This window comes from Chaetura pelagica, unplaced genomic scaffold, assembly GCF_000747805.2.
Source record: "Chaetura pelagica isolate M959 unplaced genomic scaffold, ChaPel_1.0 scaffold954, whole genome shotgun sequence".
Classification (NCBI taxonomy): Eukaryota; Metazoa; Chordata; class Aves; order Apodiformes; family Apodidae; genus Chaetura; species Chaetura pelagica.
In genome coordinates this window covers 709,412-734,274 of record NW_009952907.1, presented here as the reverse complement: position 1 = coordinate 734,274, position 24,863 = coordinate 709,412, and the positions used below count along the sequence as shown (strand labels likewise).

At 39.4% G+C, this 24,863-nt stretch overlaps 1 protein-coding gene across 1 annotated transcript in view; it reads right to left on the bottom strand.

The window, feature by feature from the left end:
- Positions 1-24,300, bottom strand: part of T (T, brachyury homolog (mouse)) — a 78,013-nt gene extending 53,713 nt beyond the window's left edge. Inside the window, exon 1 of the mRNA XM_009995659.1 lies at positions 24,210-24,300. Within this exon, the coding sequence (XP_009993961.1) occupies positions 24,210-24,300 (91 nt within the window). The remainder of the gene's footprint in view (positions 1-24,209) is intronic.
- Positions 24,301-24,863: the final 563 nt, after the last annotated feature.

Genomic DNA, 24,863 nt, shown 5'->3' with positions numbered 1-24,863 from the left:
TCCACAGACTTGCACTCAGGTGTTACAGTTATCACCGTAGAATTGCTCAGTGTTATAAATACTTGCAACTCCTTGTGTGACTAGAAATATATTCTTAAAATGCAAAATAAAAGGGGGGAAAGATGGGAAACATCCAGAAGCTGACCTGCATACATGCCATTTCCCCCTCCTTCTTTTCTCTCCCCAGCCCACCCTTGGGAACTCTGTTAAACTGCTCCAAGCTGGACATGCCAAAACCAGCCGACTCATTTCAACCAGCCCCTCTGAACCCCTGGCCTGAATTTTCTGTTTTCCATAAAGTATAATTATTCTAAAATTACCTTGACTGCACTCCATTTTCTCTTCTTATAATTCTGCCAATGCAATAGCAGCCTGAAAATCTGGGGTTTTTTCAGTGGCCTTTTCCCCTTTTCATGCATAAAAAGCTGCCCCTTCATTTCTCTGCTTTATTTTTCTCTCACCTATTTGTGAGCAATCACTTCTACTCCAGTCAAGCATATAGAAACAAGCACCAAGCCAAGACATATTTGCCTTGGGTCAGGCAAACAGGGCCCGTGTGGCCCACCCTTAGCCTGGGGCAGGATGAAAGGCTGACTTGGCCTCCTCACGGTTTGGTGACATCTAAGCTAATCTGCCCTTCGTTTGGGAACAATTACAGAAAGTCACCTGAAACTGTCTCCAAATAAAGCTTTTTCCAAAAGCTAAGAGAAGGAGCTTTTTCACCTCCAGTGCTTACAACACATTTTCTGCTGTCACTTACACTGGCAGGAGCCCAGGGTGCTTTCACAAAGGGAAATCATTTAGGACTCTCTCTGGGTGCATTACTTTTCTTCCTTGTAGCTAATCCAGGCTAAACAGCAGTTCGTGCATGGTTTTATTCCTTAAATAAATAAGGAGACAAATTACAATTGTGTGTTTTTACATTTTGCTCTGTTTATAGGGGTTCATTTTTCTTTCATGCTGCATTTTGTCAGATCCGCACACTGCACAACAGTTAACCTAAGTCCTTCCAAAGCCTTCAGCTGGTGGCTAAGCCCTGTGGAAAAGTAATTTTAAGAACAGACGAAACTGCAGTTTATAGAGGCAACCTCTACTCAGACAGTACAGATGGAAACAAAATGGCCTTAAAGTTACATTGAACGGCAATGTAATAAATTTGTTCTGGTCAGACACAGCTGTCCAGGGAAGCTTCCTTGCCAGCCCCCCCAGAAGCGTGCAGCAGGCTCTAGCCCCACTCTGCTGTGCAGGATGTGCACTCATGGGAGCAGTTCACTGTGAACCACTCCTGGGTTCAACTTGAAGATTGTAGTGTCAGATGTCAGGAGAGAAAGCAGAGCAAAATGTGCTTGCTCAAGCCCTTTTCCAGCCTACAGTCAAAAGGTACCATTTGATATTGTCCAGCATGCAGTGGTACAAAAGCAAGAAGTCCACATTTGAGTAAAAGCATAGCTCTCACAAGCCCTATGCTCCAAAGCTAAAACCTACCCAGAGCTCAGATAACCATTTATTTAAGTTAATTTATAGAAAGTTATTTTCTTACTATCCAGGGCATGTTGTTGCCTTCATGGGACAAAGCTCGCCGTAACCAGCTGTTTTATCATCTTGTGGTGAGCTACAGTGCTACCCAGGAAAGGCAGAAATTATATGAGGGGAAAGGAGTCAGAAGAAGTAACTTGGTCACTGCCCTGATCTGCTGACACCAGCTTTCCAACAACTGAGACAGTGCTTCATGCTGAATTGTCCCCTCACTGCTGTGGTGATGGTGGTGCAGGCAGACAGGGTGCCAGTGGGATGGCTGGGGGATCCTCCATGCCAGGCGATACTACAGAGGAAGAAGAACCTGCCACAGGGGACTGCAGCTGGAAAGGGGTGGAAACAGCATCTTCAGTTTAACAGAGGAGGCCTGCACAACTTCAAGTCTATTGATGTTTCCCTTGTGGAGTCCACTCGGTTCTTTTTTCTCTAGTCTAACTGGTAGGAGAGAGGCTGAGTCTTAAGTTTGACTAGAGGCCTAAGTCCTCTTCTGATTAAAAGAAAAACACTCACCGTATCAAATGAAACAGCTCTTCCTCTCACATTAGAGGCCACCTTCAAGGCCTCAGCTTCTACTTTAAATTCCTTGACTAAAATCTAGCTTGTCACCTGCACCCTTGCCACAGGAAGAACACAATGCCTTGAGAATGACAGCAGCTGCAAGAGACCCAGCTGAAATTTTGCAAGCAAATAGCGGGGCATTGGCACTCACTTCACCACTGGAGATGGAACATTGGACCCGAGTAGGGGCTCTGCATGTCGTCACACTGGGATGGAAACATAACTTCATAGCTTCTCCAGTCAAAACAAAAAGCAATGAACACTGGATGGGTGAGTGGCAGGGAGGAGAAAAGTCCTCTATACAAACGCTACTACAATCGCTGATGTTGTAACCATCACCTAGGTAACAGTGACAAACATACTAGAAGTCTGGAGATAGGAGAACAAATAAGTTCTACAGTGTTTGGTTTCAGCTGTTCTGAGAAGAGAAAAAAAAGTTGTATCTCATGACAGTAACACATGGGGTATCACTTAAGAGCATCTCCTTCGTATTAAGGACACCCAGAAAAGTACTTTCAAATAAAACCAAAAGATGGTTAAAGTTCCATCTCAAAACATTCCCTAACATTTTCTTTCCTTTCAAGCCAAATAACCTTATTTGAAAGAAAACTCACTTCTACCTCCTGTTCTGACACAGGAATATGAAATGAGAGAAATAAGACAAAAATCTTATCTTCTCTTACTGTGAAATGGCCTTGGCAGACCAGATATATCACCCCTCAGCTTCCTAATTTACTACTTTTTAACCTCATAGTAACATAGCCAGAATTCAGCAATGGTCATTCCTTCCAAGTTGTTCAAAGGTCATGTAATACATTTTTTGCATATACAAATAAAACTTTAAGCTATATAGTCAAATATACAGGACAAAACTCCTAATTTGCAATTTTAGACTTCCAAACCAAAAGGATACATCTTCTCTTGTCTTTTAAACTGTCTTATTGTCTAGCTTATCATTTGGTATTTACCTATTTGGTAGATAGTTCTAAATTTGTAAAACACTTCATGGAATAGTGTACCTACTTTATATCGTGAACAGCAAAATACACCCAAAATAGGTAAATTCAGGCACAGAATGACCACATGTATATCTATCTACAATAAAACTATCTGAATTTAACATCAGAAAATTTAATTTGGCAGGAAGACACAGAAGCTCAGTACATTTTTCATTCCCCTAGAAACAGGATGTTATTTTTGTCCCTTGCAATATAAATGAGCTTAGTGTGCCCCACATGTGAAATACCTTTTGGACAGAGCTGACTTTATTAAATGAAAAGATAGATGGATGGAAGCATTGAGTTAATCATACAACTTCTCACTAGAGCATGGAGTACTTAGGAAAAGAATGCAAACTCCAAATTAAACCCTCAGTTATCTTCAGCAACCTGACAGCCTGGCCCAAGAAATACTGCTAAGTCTGGCAGACTGGGAGAGCAATGTGTGCATTGCACAGAGGTGTGAGGAACGCAGCCCACCCCAGCTCATCTCACAGGGCACAGCTGGTGAACTGTACACAAACAGGGGAACCTAGTGGGTTTGAAGGGAGGAGGTGAGAAGGGGCCTGAAGTAAAAATGGGAGATTTTTTTTGCTTTCCTTCATATCCTGCTGCTGTTTCAACCAAATACTTTTAATTGCCAGCTTATTTGAAAAGCATTTCCTGACAGAACAGCTTTCGGACAGCAGAATCAATCTCCCTGGCTGCTGTAATGGGAGCTGGGAGTGCTATGAAGTCTCTTCCAGAGTTCACCATCCCCGTCCTTTAAACATGCCCTTTTTGCATTTTCAGTCTACAGCACCGTCGCACCAGACACTTGACAATAATGAGCTGGAAGGGAAGATGGGGTACCAAGAAGGTAGGGCTGAACACCAATAAAGCTTCTTCTAAGCATTTGCACCCTATCCCTGTGTCACTCCTCTTCCATGTCTCACTCTCCCTGCTTTCATGCCATTTACTTTTTGTGTGGAGCATCAAAAATGTGGATGCCTTCATGAAGGCTCTTTTCTTTAGCTCTCTTGTTTCATCCTAACAGCAGCAGCAGGTCCATGAATCAGACACAGAACTTCTCTAGTCTGAAAACACTGTCTGAATAGCTAACATTTTTCTCCTCTAACTTCCTACAGACCCTTACCACTATACTGCAGAGTATTATTCCTGCAGAGTATTATTCACTCTCAAATTTACAGCAAAATGAAAGGATCATCCCAACCCCTCCAAGAAGACAACAAGGTTGTTAATTCTTACTCTTCATAATTGGGAAGTTACAAAGAACTGAGAAGCCCAATGAGCACGTACCTAAAGCCAGGTCCACATTTTAAACCTTGCCAGGCAGTCATATGACTTAAGAATACCGTGGGGACAGGCAAGGAGCAATTCCTCCACCACGGGATACAACTACTTCAGCAAAACCACAGTGCAGACACAGCTTGACAGGCAAAAATGCTGTTCTGCTGGAATAACAACTTCTCAGGAAACATCTATCAGCAAAAGTATTATTTTGCCTGTGTAAGCATTTGAAGTACAGAGGCAGGTCCCTGACAAGGACTGAGGCAGTGGGTCTCCTGCCAGAGCAGAGTAGCTCACAGTAGCTGCCTCCACTGCTCTCCTGTACCAAGAATAGCTTAAACACCAGGATAAATTACTTTGGATGACATAATTCAAGTCAGAGTAGCACTGTTTGAAAGCAGAAGTGTTTTGTTTAACTGTGACATAAATTGCTTGCTTTTTTCAGCTGCCCACATCATCAGCTTAGAGAAACAACCACTGGCTCCTTCATACTGGTTCTTACAAAGGCACAGGAAGGAAAACTTTTGGAAGCCATCACTGAAAAATCAAAGCAAAGCCATAATGAGAATTTTACTACTGGCTTGTGAAAGGAATAAAAATGGTTTAATTCTAACAGCTTTCCAACTTTTGAGTGCTCAGTTTCTAGACTAGCATTTATCTCAATTATTTTTTAAAATTTCTTAATATCATAGTACTCTTCAATTTGTGTAAGTCAAGTTATTTTACACTATAAGCAGAGTGTAAGTGCAAAGTAATCTGTGCTCCAAATCTAGTGATGGAGATTGAAACTTCTCTATATAAATCAAAGGATCAGTTTTAATCAATTAATACTCTTCTCCTTTCATTTATAGTTTTGGCAGTCTTGGTTCAACAGGCAAGTTTAGATTAATGGAATTGCTGGGGTGAACCAAATGCATATTTACAATATTATGGCAAAAACTGGGGTACTAAACAGCATAAGAATATAAAATAAATAAAGGTTAAGAGAGGGGCAAGGCAACAAAGACTGAGAACACAATCTGTGTATTACAATGACTTTTAAAAGGATCAAAATGAGCAAGTCCTATATAAATTATCACAAGCAAAAGTCAAGGTATTTCTCATCCTAATCAAAAGATTACTGTATGTGAATAATCATTTCAACACTGTATTACAGTCAAACACTGCACTTACTAAAAAAAAAAAATTGGACAAATTAATCAGACTTTCCACACACTCTGGCACACAGTCTTCTTTTTTATTTAAATAATTGAAGGAAGATTACTTTGGATTTTGGTATTTTGTATGCTTATTTGAAATGTACTTCAGTTTTCCTTTTTTCTAGAACCTGGGATACTTTTTGTTTAACAAGCTTAAAAAAACTTGATAAGAATTAATCTAAAGGGATAACTCCATGTTGCTGAGCTTGATTCTCAGGTGACACAAATGAGCACAGTTGCATTTATTTTAATAAGTTACACACTCTTACAGCACTTAAAGGTCTGGGTTCTTGCTGCCTCATTGCCGCTATTTTTTGCAATTAGTTATGGTTTGGGGCACTTTTTAAAATCAGAACTACTTAAATATTCAGATACAAAAAAGTATGTTAGAAACCCAAGTTTTTAGTTTTATATCCTCAGTTTTTTCTTTGAGCTGCAAACTGTGACAGCCCTGTGGAATCAGCATCCAAAAGTCTTCACAGTCCTCTTGGTCCTTTAAGACTCCACACTTAATTAGTTTATTCTGTAGTCCTCTAATCTGAGAGAGAGAGAGGGAGAACATACAAATACTAAATTTTTTAATACTCAATGACAACAAAAGCTTCTCTTTGAAGGTGAGTCAAATCTGCTTACTCCTCCCTCCATTTATTTTATTTTTTTAATCACCAGCTTAGATGCCTCTTTTTTCTTACAGACCATGACCCTTCAAGGAGTTAAAGAAAAAGGTTGCAGTGTTGATTAGATGAGTTTTCCCTGAAATCAGCCTGCAAAGTTGGAAATCTCTCTGGCTGCCTGTCAGGAACAGTTTTAGACCCATCTTCCTTCTCTCTCTGTACCACCCAGTTAAACACATTAAATATCTAGAACTCAATATTTAAATCCCCGTGTTCTACACCAGGTAAAATTTCCTTCAGCTCATTGTAGGTTCTAGACTCAAGATGTACAAGACAAACACATATAGAAGTCATACCTACGTGAAACAGAACCGAAATGACAGTCAATGGTAATCAAGGAATTGCATTTATGTCCCCCGATAAAATGCTCCATACTCCATTGCAACCTTCTCCCACACTCTGGTTTGTCTCTGGAGGCATCTCAAACACTTACTGAAATCTAACATATTACTGCTGCAGAAGTGGCTTTCAGACATAGCCTTATCAATAACAGATTCAGTTCCTTGCAATTATATTACATTTCTGCATCCCAAGTGGTATGCCCCTGTAAGCAGAGGCTAAATATCTAAAAGTGGTTCTCCAAACAGAGTAAGACTTAGTTGCTAAATGGAGATACAGGCATTTTTCTCACAAATCTGTGTTACTCTCTAGGATTACTGAAACTAAATCTCCCTTGACACTACTCAATCCTGTCCCCCCAAACCCAGTGTAGGAGAAGCAGATGACACAAGATTATGGGATTATGATGTTCTCACTAGTTCTAATTCTTTCTTGATCAGTAACATGTGTACATAGTTACTCACCACAAACTATTCAGTGGCCTGGTTAAAAACAGCAGTTTTGCTCCTTTTTCACAGGAGGGAGGTATTCACACCATAGCTGGTGCTAACAGGCCATCCTGTTAGGGAAACCAAGGACAGAGCAAGCAAAAGGTCTGGAACATTGACCTGGATAGGGTTTTTTTTTTACTCCCTTTGGATTAGAACAGAAAAAAAAACCACCACTAAACAAGACAACAGCTGTGTCACACGTAGGAACTCTTTTGCAGGGAAGCTCTGAGCATGCAAGCTTTCATTCTTCCTCATCCTTCACAGACCGCTCACAGGTATCCCACAAAAATTTATGGGAGAAATGGACAATTTTAGGCAAATAAGATACCTTAAAATCGACTGGAATTATCTAATGTATTTTTTAATTGTGCAACCATGCAAAGCCTTGCAGTAGACAAAGCCCCAGGCATTTATACTGCATAATTTTCACAGTTATATAATCAACATGTATTGTAATAAATCAGATAACTTTCCAATTAAAAAAACCCCAATATCCAAAGCCAATGTAACTTTTTAAGCATACCAGATAATTACAGACCTGAAGGAATAGACTCGAGGTACTTAGCATCGTAAGACAATTTGAGCTCTGCACTTGATGTCCAAGGATGTTCACTTAAAAGCAAAATAAAGTATTGGTCAGTATCTTTTTTAACTTCCAGTAGCTGGGAAACAAAGCACAAAACAAATGACAAGTAAACATTCAGCCACAGGAAGCCATTAACAACAGTGGGCACCAATTAGGACCCAGCAGGTATCCTTTACACCGCCTGGTGCTCTAGCTCCTCCTCAAATACTTTGGCGTAACACTCACAAACTCAGGCTTAGGAAACAACAGGCTGTTTCATTTACTCAGCAATTTGTAGCCACATATTCTTGCTGATAGGCCCATAAACCTGTTTGTAGTCGTCTTCTGTTTCCCTTCAAGTTTGTGTCATTAGAAACTACAATTACTGTCTGTCCAAAGAGAATACTTTTCAGGAAAGAAAATAAAATTGAGATACTGTGATCCTTTTCCTCTTTGTCTCTCTCTCCTTTTCAACTCCTCTTTTGGAGGACAATGCACAATACAATGTGGCTGATGCCAGCAAAATCAGCTCACAGAGAAAATATTAGTGAATTCTCAGATATTGCAACAACAATGTTATTTTTTCAAAGCATTGCCTTTTTTTTTTTTTTTTTGGTAGAACAGAATGAAAAGTTCTTAATATTAAGCCAAGGCCTTAAATGATTAAAAAAGAACCACATAAAAACATATTCTACTTCAGCCAAAAACATTGCCTTATGTCAATCATAAGGTATTTTGTATCTGCTACCCAAACTACCTCAATAAATTATCCATGCATTTTGAAGTGAATCACAGGTTGTCTCACATTATTAGGGTGAAAGTATAGAGTTTTAGTAAAATGTGATGCAAGCTAGATTCTTATTTTTGCATCTTATGACTGTAAAATACAACATAAAGCAGATTGGAATCTCCCAAACCAGGATTTTACCACTGCTTTGCCACAATGAAGAAGTGCTTTTGCAGCATTATACCTCTGCAAAAATCAGAGGCAAGTCAGAATCCAGCCCACAGAACCGAGAGCTCTTTCCAGTGTGTGTCACAATACAATGTGACATGGGTGGAACAACCAACTTGGCTCCTCTAAACTAACCTTGCATTTTCAACTGTCAACAGCCAAAGTCCTCTCATGTGCCACTTCTGCTTCCACCATCGCTGCCAGACGAATGATAAGCAAAACACCATCCGTTGATGTTTGATAATTTCTCAGTGTTTTTAGCAGTACAAGAAAATGAGACCATAACTGTGCTAATTCAGAGCTCTCCATGTCAGGACTGACTCCCTGCCTTCAAGACACGCTTCCTTCTCTTTAATCTTTTAATAAATTAGTATTTCCCCCCCCCCGGTCTCTGCAGTTTCAAAAAAAAAAAAAATCAAAGCAAACACCAGCAGATTAGTGAGTTTCCAAGCACAGTTTCTGTTGAATCCCCACTGACTGCTGGCAAAGGTGTACCCAGCTAGTTGCCCTCTAGCTCCCCACATCACCTCTGCCAACAGTTGCCACCAAAGCTCCTAAGTCCTACTCCTCCAACTGCCTGCCAGAGCAGTTCACGGGCAGTAACTGCATGCAGCAACCCCACAGAATGCACTGAAAAGCATCAGTGACAGTGGGATAAACTCTGCAACAGAGATCCCAGGACACCTGTCTGATGAGTTTCAAAGAATAATCAGCCGTATGCCTTAAGCCTTATGACATGTGTCTTGGTACTGCTGTACAGATGTGCAGTACAGAGGTGTCATAGTTCCCAGATATTGGCAGCCCAGAATTTGGAAAGATAACTCAGAAAACCCTCACAGGCCCTGTGTGCATCCACAGCTCACCTGACCAGTGCTCACATCAATGGGAAGTGGCTTGCAAATACCACCTACTATGGCAGCACTACAGCCAAGTCCTCAGTACTTCAAGGAGACCAAATAGCCATCAATGTACAGAAATTTTGTACCTGGCTTGTTTCTCTCGGCTTAGTGAGGAACCAAGTTCTGCAGGTTCTGCATCACTGTTGCCTGGCTTGCTGGAGAACAGGAGCACTGCATAACTGAGGTTCCTCAGCAATACAGAAAAACCCTACGCATGGGGAGACAGGTACAGCCAGCTTGCACATTGGCACAGGACTACATCACAGAATTCAACCAAGCTGGGTTCTGCTGGCATGCAGCTGCACAAATGCACGCAAGGTCAGACATCCTCCATCATAGCAAAAGGATACAGCTGTGGTGGACATTTACTGAATCTTCATAATGAGGATTATTTATTTAATTTCAGATTAGCCTAAACTGGCCTTGCCTGGGTACCAAACTGGTGGGATTTTAATTCGTTACAGTCAGAGCTGTCCTGTGCTCTGTGGGAAGTGAACTACTGTGTCTGCCTAACTGCACGTGCATACTCACATTTCAGTTTCTTCTTACTACTTCTCAAAAAAAAAAGAAAATTGACCCACAAAATTATACATTTAAGTATTGATCACTTAAGTGTACAAAAATCCATACACAAAAAAAACAACTAATCAGAAAAGCAGTATTATTTGTACAATTATGTGCATATATATATATATATGTAAGCAACCCTTTCAGCACTACGAAAACATTTTTTGAAAACTGCAATTTCTACAGTGAGATCAAAGAGGTAATCTCCCTGGTACCTAGATACCTACAGACCAGGTGGCTTGTCAAGCCAGTCATCTAGGCTCCTTCTGTAGTCAAGCAAGAGAGATAAGTGCCTCCAGATTGCCATTTACCCTATTCTAGGATAGGTGAGTGGAACAGGTGAGATGAATCACCCAGGCATTCCTAGCAGCCATGATGGGGAGGCAGGGTCTTAGATGACTAGTTTAGGAGAGATATTTAACTTTAGGTAGCTTCTGTTAAGAGGAATCTCATGCTACTAGATTAAGGAGGATTACGTAGACTCTCAAATTTGTGAAAAATTGACATTAATCTCGGTCTCACAAAGAAAGTAGAATTTTAAATTCCCCAAGAAAAAAAAATCATCATACAGTCTCCATCAGTCAAGCTGTATTATCACTGAATCTATTATAGTCAGAGGGTTGAAGGGTTTTTTGTGTGTTTTCCTAAAGAAAGAATGTTCACACTGTTCTGCTTACCCAAGCAGATGAGATTCACATTCTAGGTGTTAAGAAATTATTTGTTGCAAACCTGTCAAGCTGATTACATTCAAGTACAACAGAGATACATTACAAAATCTTTAGCACTTTGTGGGAGTATATTACCAAGTATGGGACAAATCTGTCAGTGCTGGCCAAAGGGGAAAAGCTGGAACTTGGCATCACAGGGAGACCAGAGATGAAGCCCTAAGAGCTGTCTTGAGGCACAAACTCAGAGAAGGAACTGGTTTAGCTTTCTCCTCCCACTCATCCGACACCACAGTGTCAATTAGAGACAACAGTTTTTCACATCTGTTGTTCTTCAGCAGTGCAAAGTTTCTGTTCAGATTTAGCATAACATTCATGCAAACAGTAAGAAAAGCTTTTGTTAGTAGTGACTCTAAACAGTACCTCTTGCACTACTGAAAGTGATAGCATTGTTTCTTTTTCTTCATGCTAGCTAAGTATATGCTAGCATTTACTACTTATAAATGTAGGTTAGTCCATACAAGCTAAGACAAAACAAAAAACTGCTCAGACCAAGTGGACACAGTTTACAAGTTGATTTAAACCACTAATAATTCCTTTAATAGGGATATGATATTTAAAACTATATTTGATTTTATATAAAACTTTGATGAGCTTCACACCTGGTACTCTTGCAAGGTCAGCTGTGAAAGGAATTTAAACATTCAGGTTTGTGCCAGTAACATACATAATCTTCATGCACTGCATGATCAGTTTCTCCCTGCATGGGAAAGACAATGTGCTACTTCACAAGCCCCAAATAAACTAAACTCAAAAAAAGAAGGTCAAGAAAGGGGCAGACAGTGAATTTATTTTTTTCTCTGTTCATTTCCTGTCTTCCCTTCTCATGTCAACTATTTGCAAAATGGGGAGAAAGCATAAAAAAGTGATTAAGTGAGCATCTGATTGAAAATGACTGTAAGTTCTAGAAGACAGAGCCTGGTCTCACAAAGGAAGTAAAATGTAAACACAAGATTTGCCTTTTGCTGCATTGCTGTGGCCAGATGAAGAGACCTTCATATACCTACCAGCCCTATATTTATATTTAGGTGTCAATAAGCAACTGTTAAGGTCAGAGCCGAAACACTGGCCTACCCACCCTATTTGATATTTTGCCTTCTTTTAAACACAGCTATAACTCTGTCATGCTAATCATCTTACTGAAATTCAAAATGGTTGGTTGAGTAGAGGACCAAAACCCTTCAATTTTCTTGTTGGTTTACAACCATTTCACCTGCCTTATCCTGTAGCTTGGTGCTGCATTCCAGTAATTCACACACTGAGAAGGCTAGAGAGATATAAAAGGACTGTAAAACAGAAACATCAGGAGACACCACAGAGATCAACAGGTCCCACACTATGTTTTTATAGCCCCAGTTTCCAGCGATGCTGTCTCACAGACAGCCAAAGCCTGGGCCTCTGCAGGCAACCAGCAGAGCTGAACAGTGTCTATGCTCTATGTGCCCATTTGCTTCCACTCTCCATAACCTATTAGAAGTACACATTCCTACGCAGAGCAACTGCAAGACTGAGCTTCAGAAAAGCAGGGAACTGTAAGCATTAAAGCACACATTTCAATGCCTTGGTCCACAGTGAATGTACTTTGTGGGGGGGTTTCTCATAATACCCACTGCATCCAATGGAGAAACAGATATTGGAAGGTCTTCTGCTAGAGCAGAACTGTGCTCTCAGTTCCCTTGCAGTCAGTTTTTCCTCTTTACTTCTCAACATGCTCCAGAATTTATTATTCTGAAGAAAGCACCTGAGGAAAAAATACAGTTACCCTGCCTTTTGCTCCAACTGACTGTTGTTGACGTGTTTGTTTTTTTACACAGATTGGCACAACTAGGCCTGCAGTCTGTAGGGTATTTTATTTGCTAAAAATAAATAGCCATCAATATTAAAAACTAGTTATTATGTGCTCATATATGAATGCATTTCATACCTGAGTATGAGATACCTTAGACTGTAAGTCCTAATACAGTTTTACAGACTCCATCACTACAAGTGATTCATAGGGATCAAGTATTTCACACCTCCTAAGATGCTCTGCAAACACTTTAAAAGCAATGAAATGAACAGATTCTGGGTGCACATCTCTGGCCACACCTATGTTAGCACAGAAAGTCAATGCTGAGGACCCAACATCCTGTTTGTGGTTTTTTTTTTCTTTGGACTATTGCTAATCTGGATCTGTGGACCAAAACACCCACTAGTAACTGGCATGCACAAGACAAAGCACATCCTCCATCTGTCTGTCCTGAGTCCTGCTCCATGGCGTGAGCCAAGTGCCAGGGACTCTCTCAACTGGAGGCTCACTTCAAAATACAGTGCAGGTCTGAACTAATTAGATGTAAAGACTTCCACTACCTAAATGTAAGTGTTTTAATGTGTCTCATGTAGTTCAGTTAAAATTGGTAAGGATAAATGTAACTTAAAATTTGTCAGAAACCATGGTTATTATTTAAAATGTGTATTTTCATCACCACTGCTGTGTTCCTGCTCTGTACCCAAAACACTCCAGGGCCTCCCATGTTCATGCAGACATGCCTGCCAATAAATATGAGTGCAGGAGAGACACATACAGGCCTTTGAAACAAAAGAGCTGAGCTGACCTATTCATTTCCATGAATTTGATCTGCTCCATAGATGCATCTTTCGGAAAAAAAAAAAAATTAAAATTTTATTTCCATATGAATCTGATTGGCTTTATATCCATGTATACAAATCCCTGGGGGAATTATTTCTTTTAAACAAGATGAAGATACTGGAAGTGAAAAAAACTTGAGCTGATGTTTCTTTTTAGACCTCAAGGTTCTCATCACACAGTTCACGAGGCTACAGAAGTTTAACCATTTTGTGTGTGCAGGCCCAGGCTGAGGAAGCCTGAATTTTCTGGTCTCACATATTTGTTTGACATTAACATACAGTGGAAAACACGATGTGGAAGCCCTGAGCAATAATGTGTGAGGAACTCCTGTAAAAAGAAGCATTAGCATAGTTTTACAAATCTGACTGACAGCTTAATAACTAGACACAGTGACTTTTCCACACAGGCTTCCAGCCCCATTGGCACAGCAGTGTGGGAAGAGCATGCCCAGAGGCTGCTCATGCTGGTTCTACCAGCAGGCATCAGGCTGCAGGCAGTTCAGGGGATACTTTCACTGGCAGCTGCAAGTCAGCAAAATTAAGGAGGAAAATGTTTCTTAAAAAAAAAAATAATAATCCTGAAGAACAACATACATAAATAGATTTTTGGTGGTTTGAACAACATGAGGCTATGGAAAACTGGTCTTAAAATGCTAAATTACAGTACTTAGAGTACACAGATTGCTGGTCTGATTTTAAAAGTGCACACTTCAGCTTCCATTGCCAAATTAAACTTTTCTTAACCCTCAAGCTTTAATAGAATTCCCTAATTATTTTAAACAATTCCTAACACTGCATGAGGCAGAGCTGAGACTTTGCCAGGCACCACACAGAACAGTGCATGCAAGGATCTATCCTACCTGCCCACCTGCAACTCTCAGTGTGCTTTACCACCCTGAATAGGATTCCCATTCTGGCAACAGTCCACACGCAGAGTGCCACAATGCCTGACAACTCATTTAAATTATTCTGGAGCTTGGGCCAGGCTCTCAGGCATAACTTTTAAAAAATCAGCTTGGACCAAGAACACTTAGGAAGGGCACTTTTCCTCAGCCAGTTGCCACTAGACTCCCATAGCATCACAGGTTAAAAAATAGTAATAGCCAAGTGGCAGTCTGACTACTAGCATAGGGAAAATATTAAGGGAGATGTATGTAAGCTGCCAAAAACCTACTTAGTGCATTTCCAAAATGCAGTGTGAATATAAAAGAATAAGTACTAGATTGTACTTACGTACAATGGAAAACATTTTTTCTTCTCTGCCAGGCAAAATTAACAGGGTGTATATCAATCTTGGGAAAAAGATGGTGCTTAACCAGCATCAGTCTTCAGTCTACAAGATTTTTCAACCAGAACAGTCTGTCAGAGCACCAAATTGTGCTAGGAAACACTTAAACACTGAATTTTAAACTTGTAAAAACCTCTCTTTTTTTCCCCATTTTATTAGTGACTTATATTAGTTCAACTTAAATTGACTGCAAACATAAGCTAAACAGATGTAATTTCAAATTGCTATATGTTAAATACAAGGTTTTTCCACTATGTTATCTAAGTCAGTATTAAAGCAACCCAAGTTTGAGAGGTAATTTTGAAGCATATATAAAGCACTGAAGTACTCACAAACAAATATGTTACTATTGTTCATATAAATAAAAGAGAACTTGTGACACAGCTCAATGTCTGACTCCTTTCTTTCCAAACTTTTGATAAAATACAAGTGAACATACTCTCGACTAAACATTTCCCTGGTCTTTACCTAAAAGAAAAAAGCCCTGGATGGTTCAATACTTTTTAAAGTGATGAAAATTTTGCACAAGTCAAAATTAAGATTTGTTTGTCGTGATTAAAGCAATTGTCCCTCAACAGGGACCGTGTTGCTCTGAAATAATTCAATGCAGTATTCCCCTGTTAAGTATGGAGAAAAGTGTTTCCTTTAGAAGAGGAAATTCCCTTAAGGAAGTTGTTTTAAGATAAATAAAAGTTCAGGATGAAGCCAGCAAAAGGTGTGAAGGATTTCTCTTTGATTTCCCAGCTTGTGTATTTGGGCTCAGACACAGACTATATTTTATGCACATATTAATAGGATGCTAATAAGCCTACAACTCTACTTTAACAGGGACCTGTAGAGACAGCCTGATATGTGGCACCACATATACTAGCTGTCTTCAGCAGAAGATTTATTTCCCTCTCAAGCAGGGAATCAAACTACATACTTTTAATTTCAAGGTCAGACAAAAATGTATTGCGAAGTTAGACTAATATTTGTGTTAGACTGTTTCTCAGTTAAAGTAACCTTCAAAAGATCAAGATCTAGGAGCGGCTTTTATTCTTCACTGGTAAAATTACGTGCAAAATAAGGCCACTCAGTTGCAAACCTTAAATTACTAGGTCACCAAATAATACTGGTATCAAAATCAGGGAGCACGGAAATTGGCAGCATGTATTTAAATAGCTTGCTGTATCTTATGTAAAACTTTGAGAGAGATCCTATTTAGTTGCAAATTTCAGGGATATTTCAAAAGGAAATCTTTCCGGTTTTTTAAACAACAGCAAAATGTATAAAAACTATACAAAGAGAAATAAAAAGTAGCAGGTAAGACTAATCTTTACCATGTATATATTCTAGTTCACAGGTACCCTTAAAAATAGTCCAGAAATTACTTCTAATAGCATTTTAATTAATTTAACCACACATTCAAACAAATATTCCGCACATCTTTTCCCCTGAAACAACTTTGGTTTTCATCATTTCAACTTTCTTTTTCCTATTTCTTGAACAACAAAAATACATTTGAATGACTTTGTTTTCATTGACAGCCACTAAAAAAAAATAAAATAAGGTCTTTTCTTTCAAAATTACACACCATGGAATAAATGGAATAAAATGGAATTAAAGAAAAAAAAAACAAAAACCAAAAACTAAACTGTAAGTTATTGCTATTTGAATTTGAAATAAAAATCCTGAAAATACTAGTGGTTCTTAGCCTGTTCACTCAGAAACCTCTCCCTCGAGAACTGTTGTTTTAATGCAACTTAAAATATCGTTAAAAGGATTTTTGTTGTTATTTAAGAAAAAATCTATATGACTTCAGCATTTTACAATTATTCCCCCCCATATGTATTTTAATTTCCAGCCTGGTCAATTGGCCAGCATTGTATGTGCCCAGACACTAGTAAAACTATGTCAAATACCTTCTTCTATCCTGGGTTCTCAGCCTTAAACTTATTGCTGTCAGGTCAAGGCTGCACTGACAATATTTCGTCCATTTGATTTCAGTGGCCAACAAAAAAATGGGTAATTTTCAATCATGAGCTTATTTTTATTCTTATTTTTCAGCTTGAAGAAAGTCTTTCAGCCTTTCTATTCTTAAAGCAAAAGCCAATTAATGAGTATATTTCTGAAATTACAAAGCAGTTTATTAATTTGAAACTTGGCTAATATGGGATTCCCCTCTCCTCTCCCACCATTTCTAAATGGTTTCATCTGCTGACCTTCTTCTCAAAAGAATGACAAGAGCAGAAGCAAAGTGCCACCCAAAGATACTTCATGGCTGCATCATAAATTATTCAGAATGTCCTTGTGTCCCTGTGATTGACATCAAATTATTTTTCTAAAAGTAACCAAGCATAATCTGAAATGAGACACCCAGCACTACTGCAAAGGGGCTGTTCCTCACGTACGTGACCGCTGCCATCACAGCACAATGGTTTAGACAAAGTTGTTCTTTTTAAAATCTTACCTGCTGACACGACTAAGGTGCCTTCCTGGTTCAAGTACTACCTTTTGAAACCAGTACAGTCTTTATCACCCTCTGCATAACAGCCCCTCTAGCCTCATGAAGTCAGCCTGCGTGTGCAAAGTCAAGCCAGGTTTCTGCCAATGGCTTCCCAATCATTCATGTCAGCCTAGAGGGGCTCAGTTCACATTCTGACTGTGGCAGCTGTTAAAGAGCACATGGGAAGAACTAAAGCCACTTAAGCAATAACTAAATGTTTTGTGGGGAAGGGTTCTAGATATTTCAACTGCTAGGAAATGCACATTATGTATAGGTGATACCAACCCTGCAATCAAAGCTCAAATTACAGCATTTCTGGGTAAACATGAGCTAATTTTTATCTCTGCTGTCAGGGACCCCAAAAATCAGAACAGCTGCAGCAATTCCACTATTAGGAAATTTGTGTGTATCTTACCATCACTAGCCCCTACCTGGGTCCTGCCTGCTGCCTCTGACCAGGCCTGACACCTGAGCCAGCAGACGACCACCTTCCTCCATCAGCCCAGTCATGGCCTTTATGTGGGGCAGATCTCAGTGTAAACAACATACAGAGCCAACCCCAAGGTAATAAGAAAGCATTATCTTTGGGAAGATAAGACACTGATTTACCCTGAGGTCAGCAAGGAAACTAACCCTGGCAAATTCACTTCTGAGCACCTCAGGATGACTCAAGTTTTCTAGCTGCCCTGACACAAAACGACATGTTTTTCACTAATGAAGACAAATTCTGGCATCCTACAAGAAGAAGCTTAAAGGCTCTAGGGCTACTATTGGCAACTGTATTGTTCCTCCCAGGACAAAAATAAAGAAAGAAGAAAAAAAAGGAAGTCCCAAGTTACAACAGATCAGCTGATTTGACCTGGGGCTCTTGAAGTTTACAGTAAGAATTTGCTTTTTCTTATATCATGAAAGGGCATTTTTCTCTCATCAGATTGGTCTGTAAGTGAAAACCACAAATGCCATTTTTCTGTGAAAGCAGTCCATATTTTACAAGATAGACAGCATCAGGGTAAAAAAGGTATCTGATGCAATTTCAGATTCTAAAACCCGCAGAATGGAAGAGGGCACACTCTTCGTTATTTACAAATTAAAGCACCCTCTGTTCAGAGACCTTCTTTCCCATTTTTGTCTTTTTTTTTTCTGTTTTTCAAAGAAGCTTCAATCTAATGTTCAAACAGAAAACCATATCCCAGCTTTTCAATCTTTTATTTTATTTTACAGTGTCCTACCAGTGTTAACCATGTTTTATCCACTACTGTAAGGTTTGCTTGTGAGAGCTGATGCACTTCTTCTATCTTGCCCAATATTGACTGTCCTTCCCTCGATTTTTCAATTCCCCCTCTGTCAGAACCAGGCTTGTCTAAAGATATGAACAGTAACAGACATCTTGCAAACAGGGAGGGAAGGCCAAACATAAGATAAATGAGAAAAGCTGCTGGTCTTCATAGTCTTGAAATGAGAGACATGAAATTATAAAAACCGGACACTGAAAATAGGAGTTCACAGCTTCAGCACAAATAACCTCCATTCCTCAGTTTGTATTTCTGATACTATATGGAAATATAGTGTAAATATAATATATATATGGAAATATATCATACATACAGTAATATAGGTTTCCCATAATAATCAAGGTAGATATTTTGAATTTCAGTTTTACTTTCCTAATAAATGAATGTGAGAATATCAGGGAATTAGGAATTTATATCTAAAATTTTGGAATTTAAAATGTTTGCATTTGCTGCCTTCCAGAATACACCTTAAACCATGTTCTGCCATTTGTAATTACACTGAAAGAAACATTCGTAATTACATTCAAGATTAGAATTTTACTCTCAATCTTATTGTAACCTTGTAATCAAATGTTTAAAACACTCCTAATCAATGAAACAGAACATAAGAGAAACACTCAGGTTCACGTTTGCCACCATACAACATGTTGCTTAAAATGCTGCAAATAACTGTTAAAATGCCACAGAAAAAGATGGAAAAAAATTTAAAATAATCCTGAAGCCCACAGGCTCCACCCAAGATGCCTTCAGAATAAGCACAAGAAGTTTGCAAGTAGCCTATAATTTAAATACCTACTTACATTCCACTTCAGTTTTTTGAAGTAAGCCTCAAAATTATTTGATACACAGTTTGACTAGACTGGGTGTTTCAGAAAAATAGTTCAGGCACCACAGGGTGGGCTTTGCTGGACCATTAACAGAGAGGCAGAATGGCTTTTCTAAAGTATTAACCAAAGCAGAGCTCACAGAAGCTGTGTGTAGCAGACAAGTCACCTGCACAACCCTACGTTAACAAGGGTATAAGGACAATAAACTATGAAATCCTGCAAAGGAAGTGGCAGGTGAAAAGGGAGATATCTTTTGCACACTGCTGATCTAACATCTGCAGTAGGAATGGAATATGGAAATGGAGTTCAGGACATACACGCCACCTCGTGTAGCACTGCTTTGACTAAGGTGTAGAAGCAAAATCAGAAACTGTGTAGGCTTTGTGCTGGTGAAACGGCACCTGCAAGATGTTCTAGAACCTTTTCACAGGTACAGGTGCTGTGTCTGCCAGGTCACAAGTGCATTTCCTGACAAACCAGCTGGCAGAGCCTGTGCCCATGAAGCCAGCCCAGTATATTTTTCTAGAACACAAGTATAGCTCTGGGGCCTCTGGAGAGGACTGCCCTGACCCTGAGGGATCTACTACACAAAAAGCATCACTAGCTAGTGAAGGTCTGGATCATGTGGTAAAAGGAGGTGGGGTGTGCTCAAACTGCTGATCTTTCTGTTTAAACCTGCTGAGGACCCAACAGAAAAATAATACTGCAGATTTACAGGCAACAGTGAAGCACAGGAACATTCCCAGCACAGGGAATGCTCCTTCCCTCCTCTACTGGGCTAGCTCAGCCCTTACACACTGCTTCACAGCCCTCATCTGCCTGTAAACCCCCAAAGGCTCAGCCAAGATTATTCAGACAGAATAGCTCCTGATACAAAATATTAGCACCTTGCCACAATGAGATTTCAAACACTGTGGATGAAGTGCAGCTGTGCCACTAAAACACACATCCCACACCATGTGGGCTGTTACTCCAACAAGCCAAGACTGCTGAAGGCTGCCTGCAGGACAAGCCACCCTTCAAAAACCATCTAACAAAAGCTGAAAAGTTTACCCTGAGATAAAGCACCACTATATGATCCATTATTAGATTATAAGCCCTGGTACTACCTTCATGTTTCTTCCCTTCCTGCCCTAATTGACTTGTAAGGAATTACAATAATTGTTGTATTTTTTCAGGTTTTAGTATATTGTTTACACAGTTTATCTAGAAAAAAAAAAGTCTCCCATTCAAGGAGAAGCACACAACACAGTTGATTAGCCCACTAAGGAGAAAAGGGAGATGAACTGAATTTTCAGTTTAAGACAAAAATGAGGTAGAATAAGAACATCATAATATGTAGCATACTTTTAGTTATGTTATACTTTGTAAAGAAACATGTTTGTAACAATTGCTTAGAACATCATATCCCATACCCAATTGAGTACATTTTGAAAGGAGAAAATATAAAGTATGAAAAGCAAAGCCCTGATAGAAGCAACTTAAAAAATAAACCTGACGTTTGATCTTTGTGGGGGTTTTTTCCATAATGTAGTTGAAAACAAACTAAATCCCAACATCTCTTTCACAAAACCAAATCTACCAACAATAAGAAATACAATAAAACTCAAAAGCAACTGCTTGGCTTGGCACGGGCATGCTTAGTTTGGATGCTGTGGTATCCTTAGGCTTTGTGTGAGGCTGTTCAGCAAAACCACTGCTCACACTGGTCAAGCTTTTTGTTACAACTTTCCTTAAACACTGTCACTAAAGTTGTTTTTGTTGTTGTTTGCTGTTGTTTTTTGTTTGTGGTGTTGTGTTGTTGTGGTGTGTTTTTTGTTGTTGTTTTTTTTTTAAAGTGTAATGGCTTCAGACACCTAGTTAAGCAGCCTGTTTCCCCAAAGTGCTGATGACCCAGGAGCTCCTATTCACTTCAAAGTGTAGGATTTGGGGATGTTTGTTGCTGTAAGATTTATGGTCTGCCTACATCCTAACTGAGAGATTCAAGAAATTACAACTAGTAGCTCATCTCCATTAAAATTAGAAAGAAGTGCCAGACTGATTTGTGGCATCTATTCCAGAGGCCAATGTGTTCATCTCTTCACAGACCCTGCCGGAGGAATAACTAGTGTGAAGGAATGAGGATATCCCAGGGAAAGCTTTGCTGAGGGGAAATAGGGCATTTCACCACGAAATCTACGAGCTGACAGAAGCAGCAGCAGACACAAGAGAGAGGGGACAAGAAGAGAGCTTTTTCTGCCTGCAGGCTAGTACTAAACAAACAAAATATTATCCAGCTCACTGCTCTAACTATATTCCTATCAGTGAGCCCATCTAACAAGATTTTGTAAAAACAGAATCACAGCATGTGGAAATTCATACCTAAATAAAATAATGCCATCAGGAGCAAAAAACTTGATGCATATGAGGGAAGAATTCTCACCATGTAAGAAAGCTGCTGCACCGCCAAGGTGACAGAGCAAACCTACAAACCCCTAACATCTGTATATTGATGTCCACTGGCATTTAAAAAAAAAAGACTGGGAGACCCCAAAAATCTTGATGCATATGAGGGAAGAATTCTCACCATGTAAGAAAGCTGCTGCACCGCCAAGGTGACAGAGCAAACCTACAAACCCCTAACATCTGTATATTGATGTCCACTGGCATTTAAAAAAAAAATGACTGGCAGACCTCAAAGATAAATGTGGTATGTCATTCGAGGTGGGATTATTCCCCAGGGCTTCCCAAAAATATGGCATGCTTCATCAGCAAAAATGTTGGAGGGGTATCTCCTCTTCTAAGGAAAAAAAGCAGCAACTGCAAAGGAGTAAGAGTCCATAAAAGGATGCCAGTGTTAGCAACCTGAGTGACAGACAGGAAGGAGATTTCCACAATTGGCATTTGGTGAATTGCAAGCTATAAAAACTGGACATTGCTGGGTTGTCTGCAGTTTCTAGGCCAAGCAATTTAATTTTGTCTGTCACTAAATGAGTCTATAACTTCTTTATATCATGTTTAAGCACGAAAAGGGGGTGGGGGATCACACTTCTTGCTGCTAGTACATTACATTTTCAGTGACTTCATAACTAGAAAAGTTGTTTTAATATCTCACATCTTTGCATCTATCACTGGAAGAAATAGTTACTATTGTATTTCTGTTAGAAACTGCTTTCATTCGATTTTACCTGATTAACTTTATTTTTATTGTGCTTAGTGTTGTACACAGCCTTTTTTTCTTTTAAAACTGTGTAGTCTTTATTATTATGTATAAATTGCTGAAACATACATGGGTCTACGCTGAAGTCACATCTTAATAATACAGGCTCTCAGTGCCAATTTGTCCATTTTAGCTGAACTGGAGATAGAAAATCCTTTCCTGCACCAAGAAACTTTCAGAGGAAAATATAAGTAAAGTCTTCCTGAAAACAAATTATTTCTCCTCATTAAAATAATTTCATACATCCTTTGCAGTGGAAGGAGGAGGTTTGCCTTTTCTCTTCACTCAGCACAAAGTTGTATTGTACGAACAGATTAAAATCTTGAGCGATACAAATGAACATTTAAGGCTTAACATTTAAGAATTGGACAGGTTAAAAAAAAATAAAAATCTGCTTTCTTTATTGTTCTTCTGGAGCCATTAAGCAATACTGCTCCACCAACACCCTGCTAGGTAATCCTTCCACAAGGCCATGCCCAGCTGCACGAGTTAGGCTAAGACTGTCCTAAGTACAAGCATCACGGTTCCCTTCTGTCAAAGTTTCAAACTGTCTCTCTTAATGGGATTTCTCAGTCTTCTTGGCTCTTCTGTTTCTTGTTAAAAACTGACTTTCCAACAATGTTCTGCAACTGGGAAACAAAGTTTATTTCCAGTAACAGAAAACATGTGGATCCTCCCATTAAGACACCAGTCTTATTAGAAGTAAAAATATTGGCTACAATCTTCCTGGTATATTATCCCCTCTGCCCAATATCCTCATGCCCCTCAACTTACCACATTTATTTTTTTTTGCTTTCAAGGTTTTGTTTGACTCTCAAATCAGACATTTGGATATGAATTACCTGCTTTTCAGTTTCCTATTAATCACATCTTGGTATTAGGCTTAGCTAGGATTTCTCTTCCTGTAAAGATCCTTATACATTTTAAAGTGGCACTAGATGGAAAAAAAAAAAAAAGTCTCTCCCATTAACTAATTTGTTTGAGAGAATTTTGTGAAGCAAATGGGTTTTTTTCATCTTCTGTCAACATATATGCATATCCTGGATTGATGTAAAATCAATGGAAAAGGTGAAGAAGCCCAAGATGTTTAGCAAGTTGAAACTGTTTAAATTATAAAAGTCCTTTGAAAAGTCATTCCACATACTTGTTTTATTGTGTCTTTAAAAAGGAAGAGACCAACTGATCTTTGGCATATACCCAATATATTTATCTACACTAAATTGTTAAAAGGAGCTAGTTTATGCAACAAAGACAACAAGGGATACTTTGCCTTTCCTCATAGTGTTATGGTGCTCTTAGGAGCAGATACATACCAGCATTTCCATTTGATATAACCACTGGCTGGCTAAATTGGAAATTGAGATGTTCTGTACATAAAGCAAGTGAATACAAGAAAAAAATGCCTCATAAAGAATATTTTACAAAGAAACATACAGAAAAGTTGCTTGAAGGTAATGTCCATAGTGGTGGTGGGGTTTTTTTCCCCCAGGGAAAGCAAAAGGCACCAGCAGGTTTAGTCTATTAACTCTTCTCCATCTCCAGTTCCTGGAAACCTCTTCTCTCTAAACTTAACTAGAAAGAACTTGGGGCAGGAGGTTTTTCTATTTTAGATGATGGCGAAGCGGTAGCTTGTACACGCTATTAACTGAACGCCTTCAAACGCCACGCAAGGAATATGAGAACGCAGTTACCTTCGAGCCGCACGCAGCCGGCAACTCCTGCCATTCCCCAGAAGATGGCAACGTTGATCTGACTTTCATTGAGAACCACCTCGCTTCCCATCCACCGAGAATTTCCTGACAGCAGAGGTTGCTCTGCTCCCCTTGGAGCCCCAGGTGCCCGCACACCTGGGAGCCACCTCGCACCCCAGACACGTGTCTTTGGAGTAACACGCAGCTCCCCGAGCCTCTGGGAGCTGGGATTATTAACTGCACTAATGTATTTGCTTCTGGATGTCATACATCCAAAAAGATGTTTAGAGAAAGGATTTCAGCTACCTCATGTTAACATGTCCTCAGAGATACAGGAAAAGAAGGAGAATCAAAGCCATAGGACTTATCTTTCTGAAAGAAAAGGGCATTCAAACTTTTAACAGAATAGAAAGTGTGTCTTTTTAATTAAGTACAATTGCCATCTCTGGCACTACAAAATGACACCTGTCACACTACTGCATGCCACAGCTGTGCAAATGACATGATGTTACCTGCTATAAAGGCAATCAATCTCCTTTAGTTATCAGCAATGCTTGAGCTAAATTAAGGAATTACCTTGGTGCTCTACCAATACAGAAACATGGCACCTGGGTGCTAAACAGGGACTTCCAGCCCCTGGACAACTGAACTGCT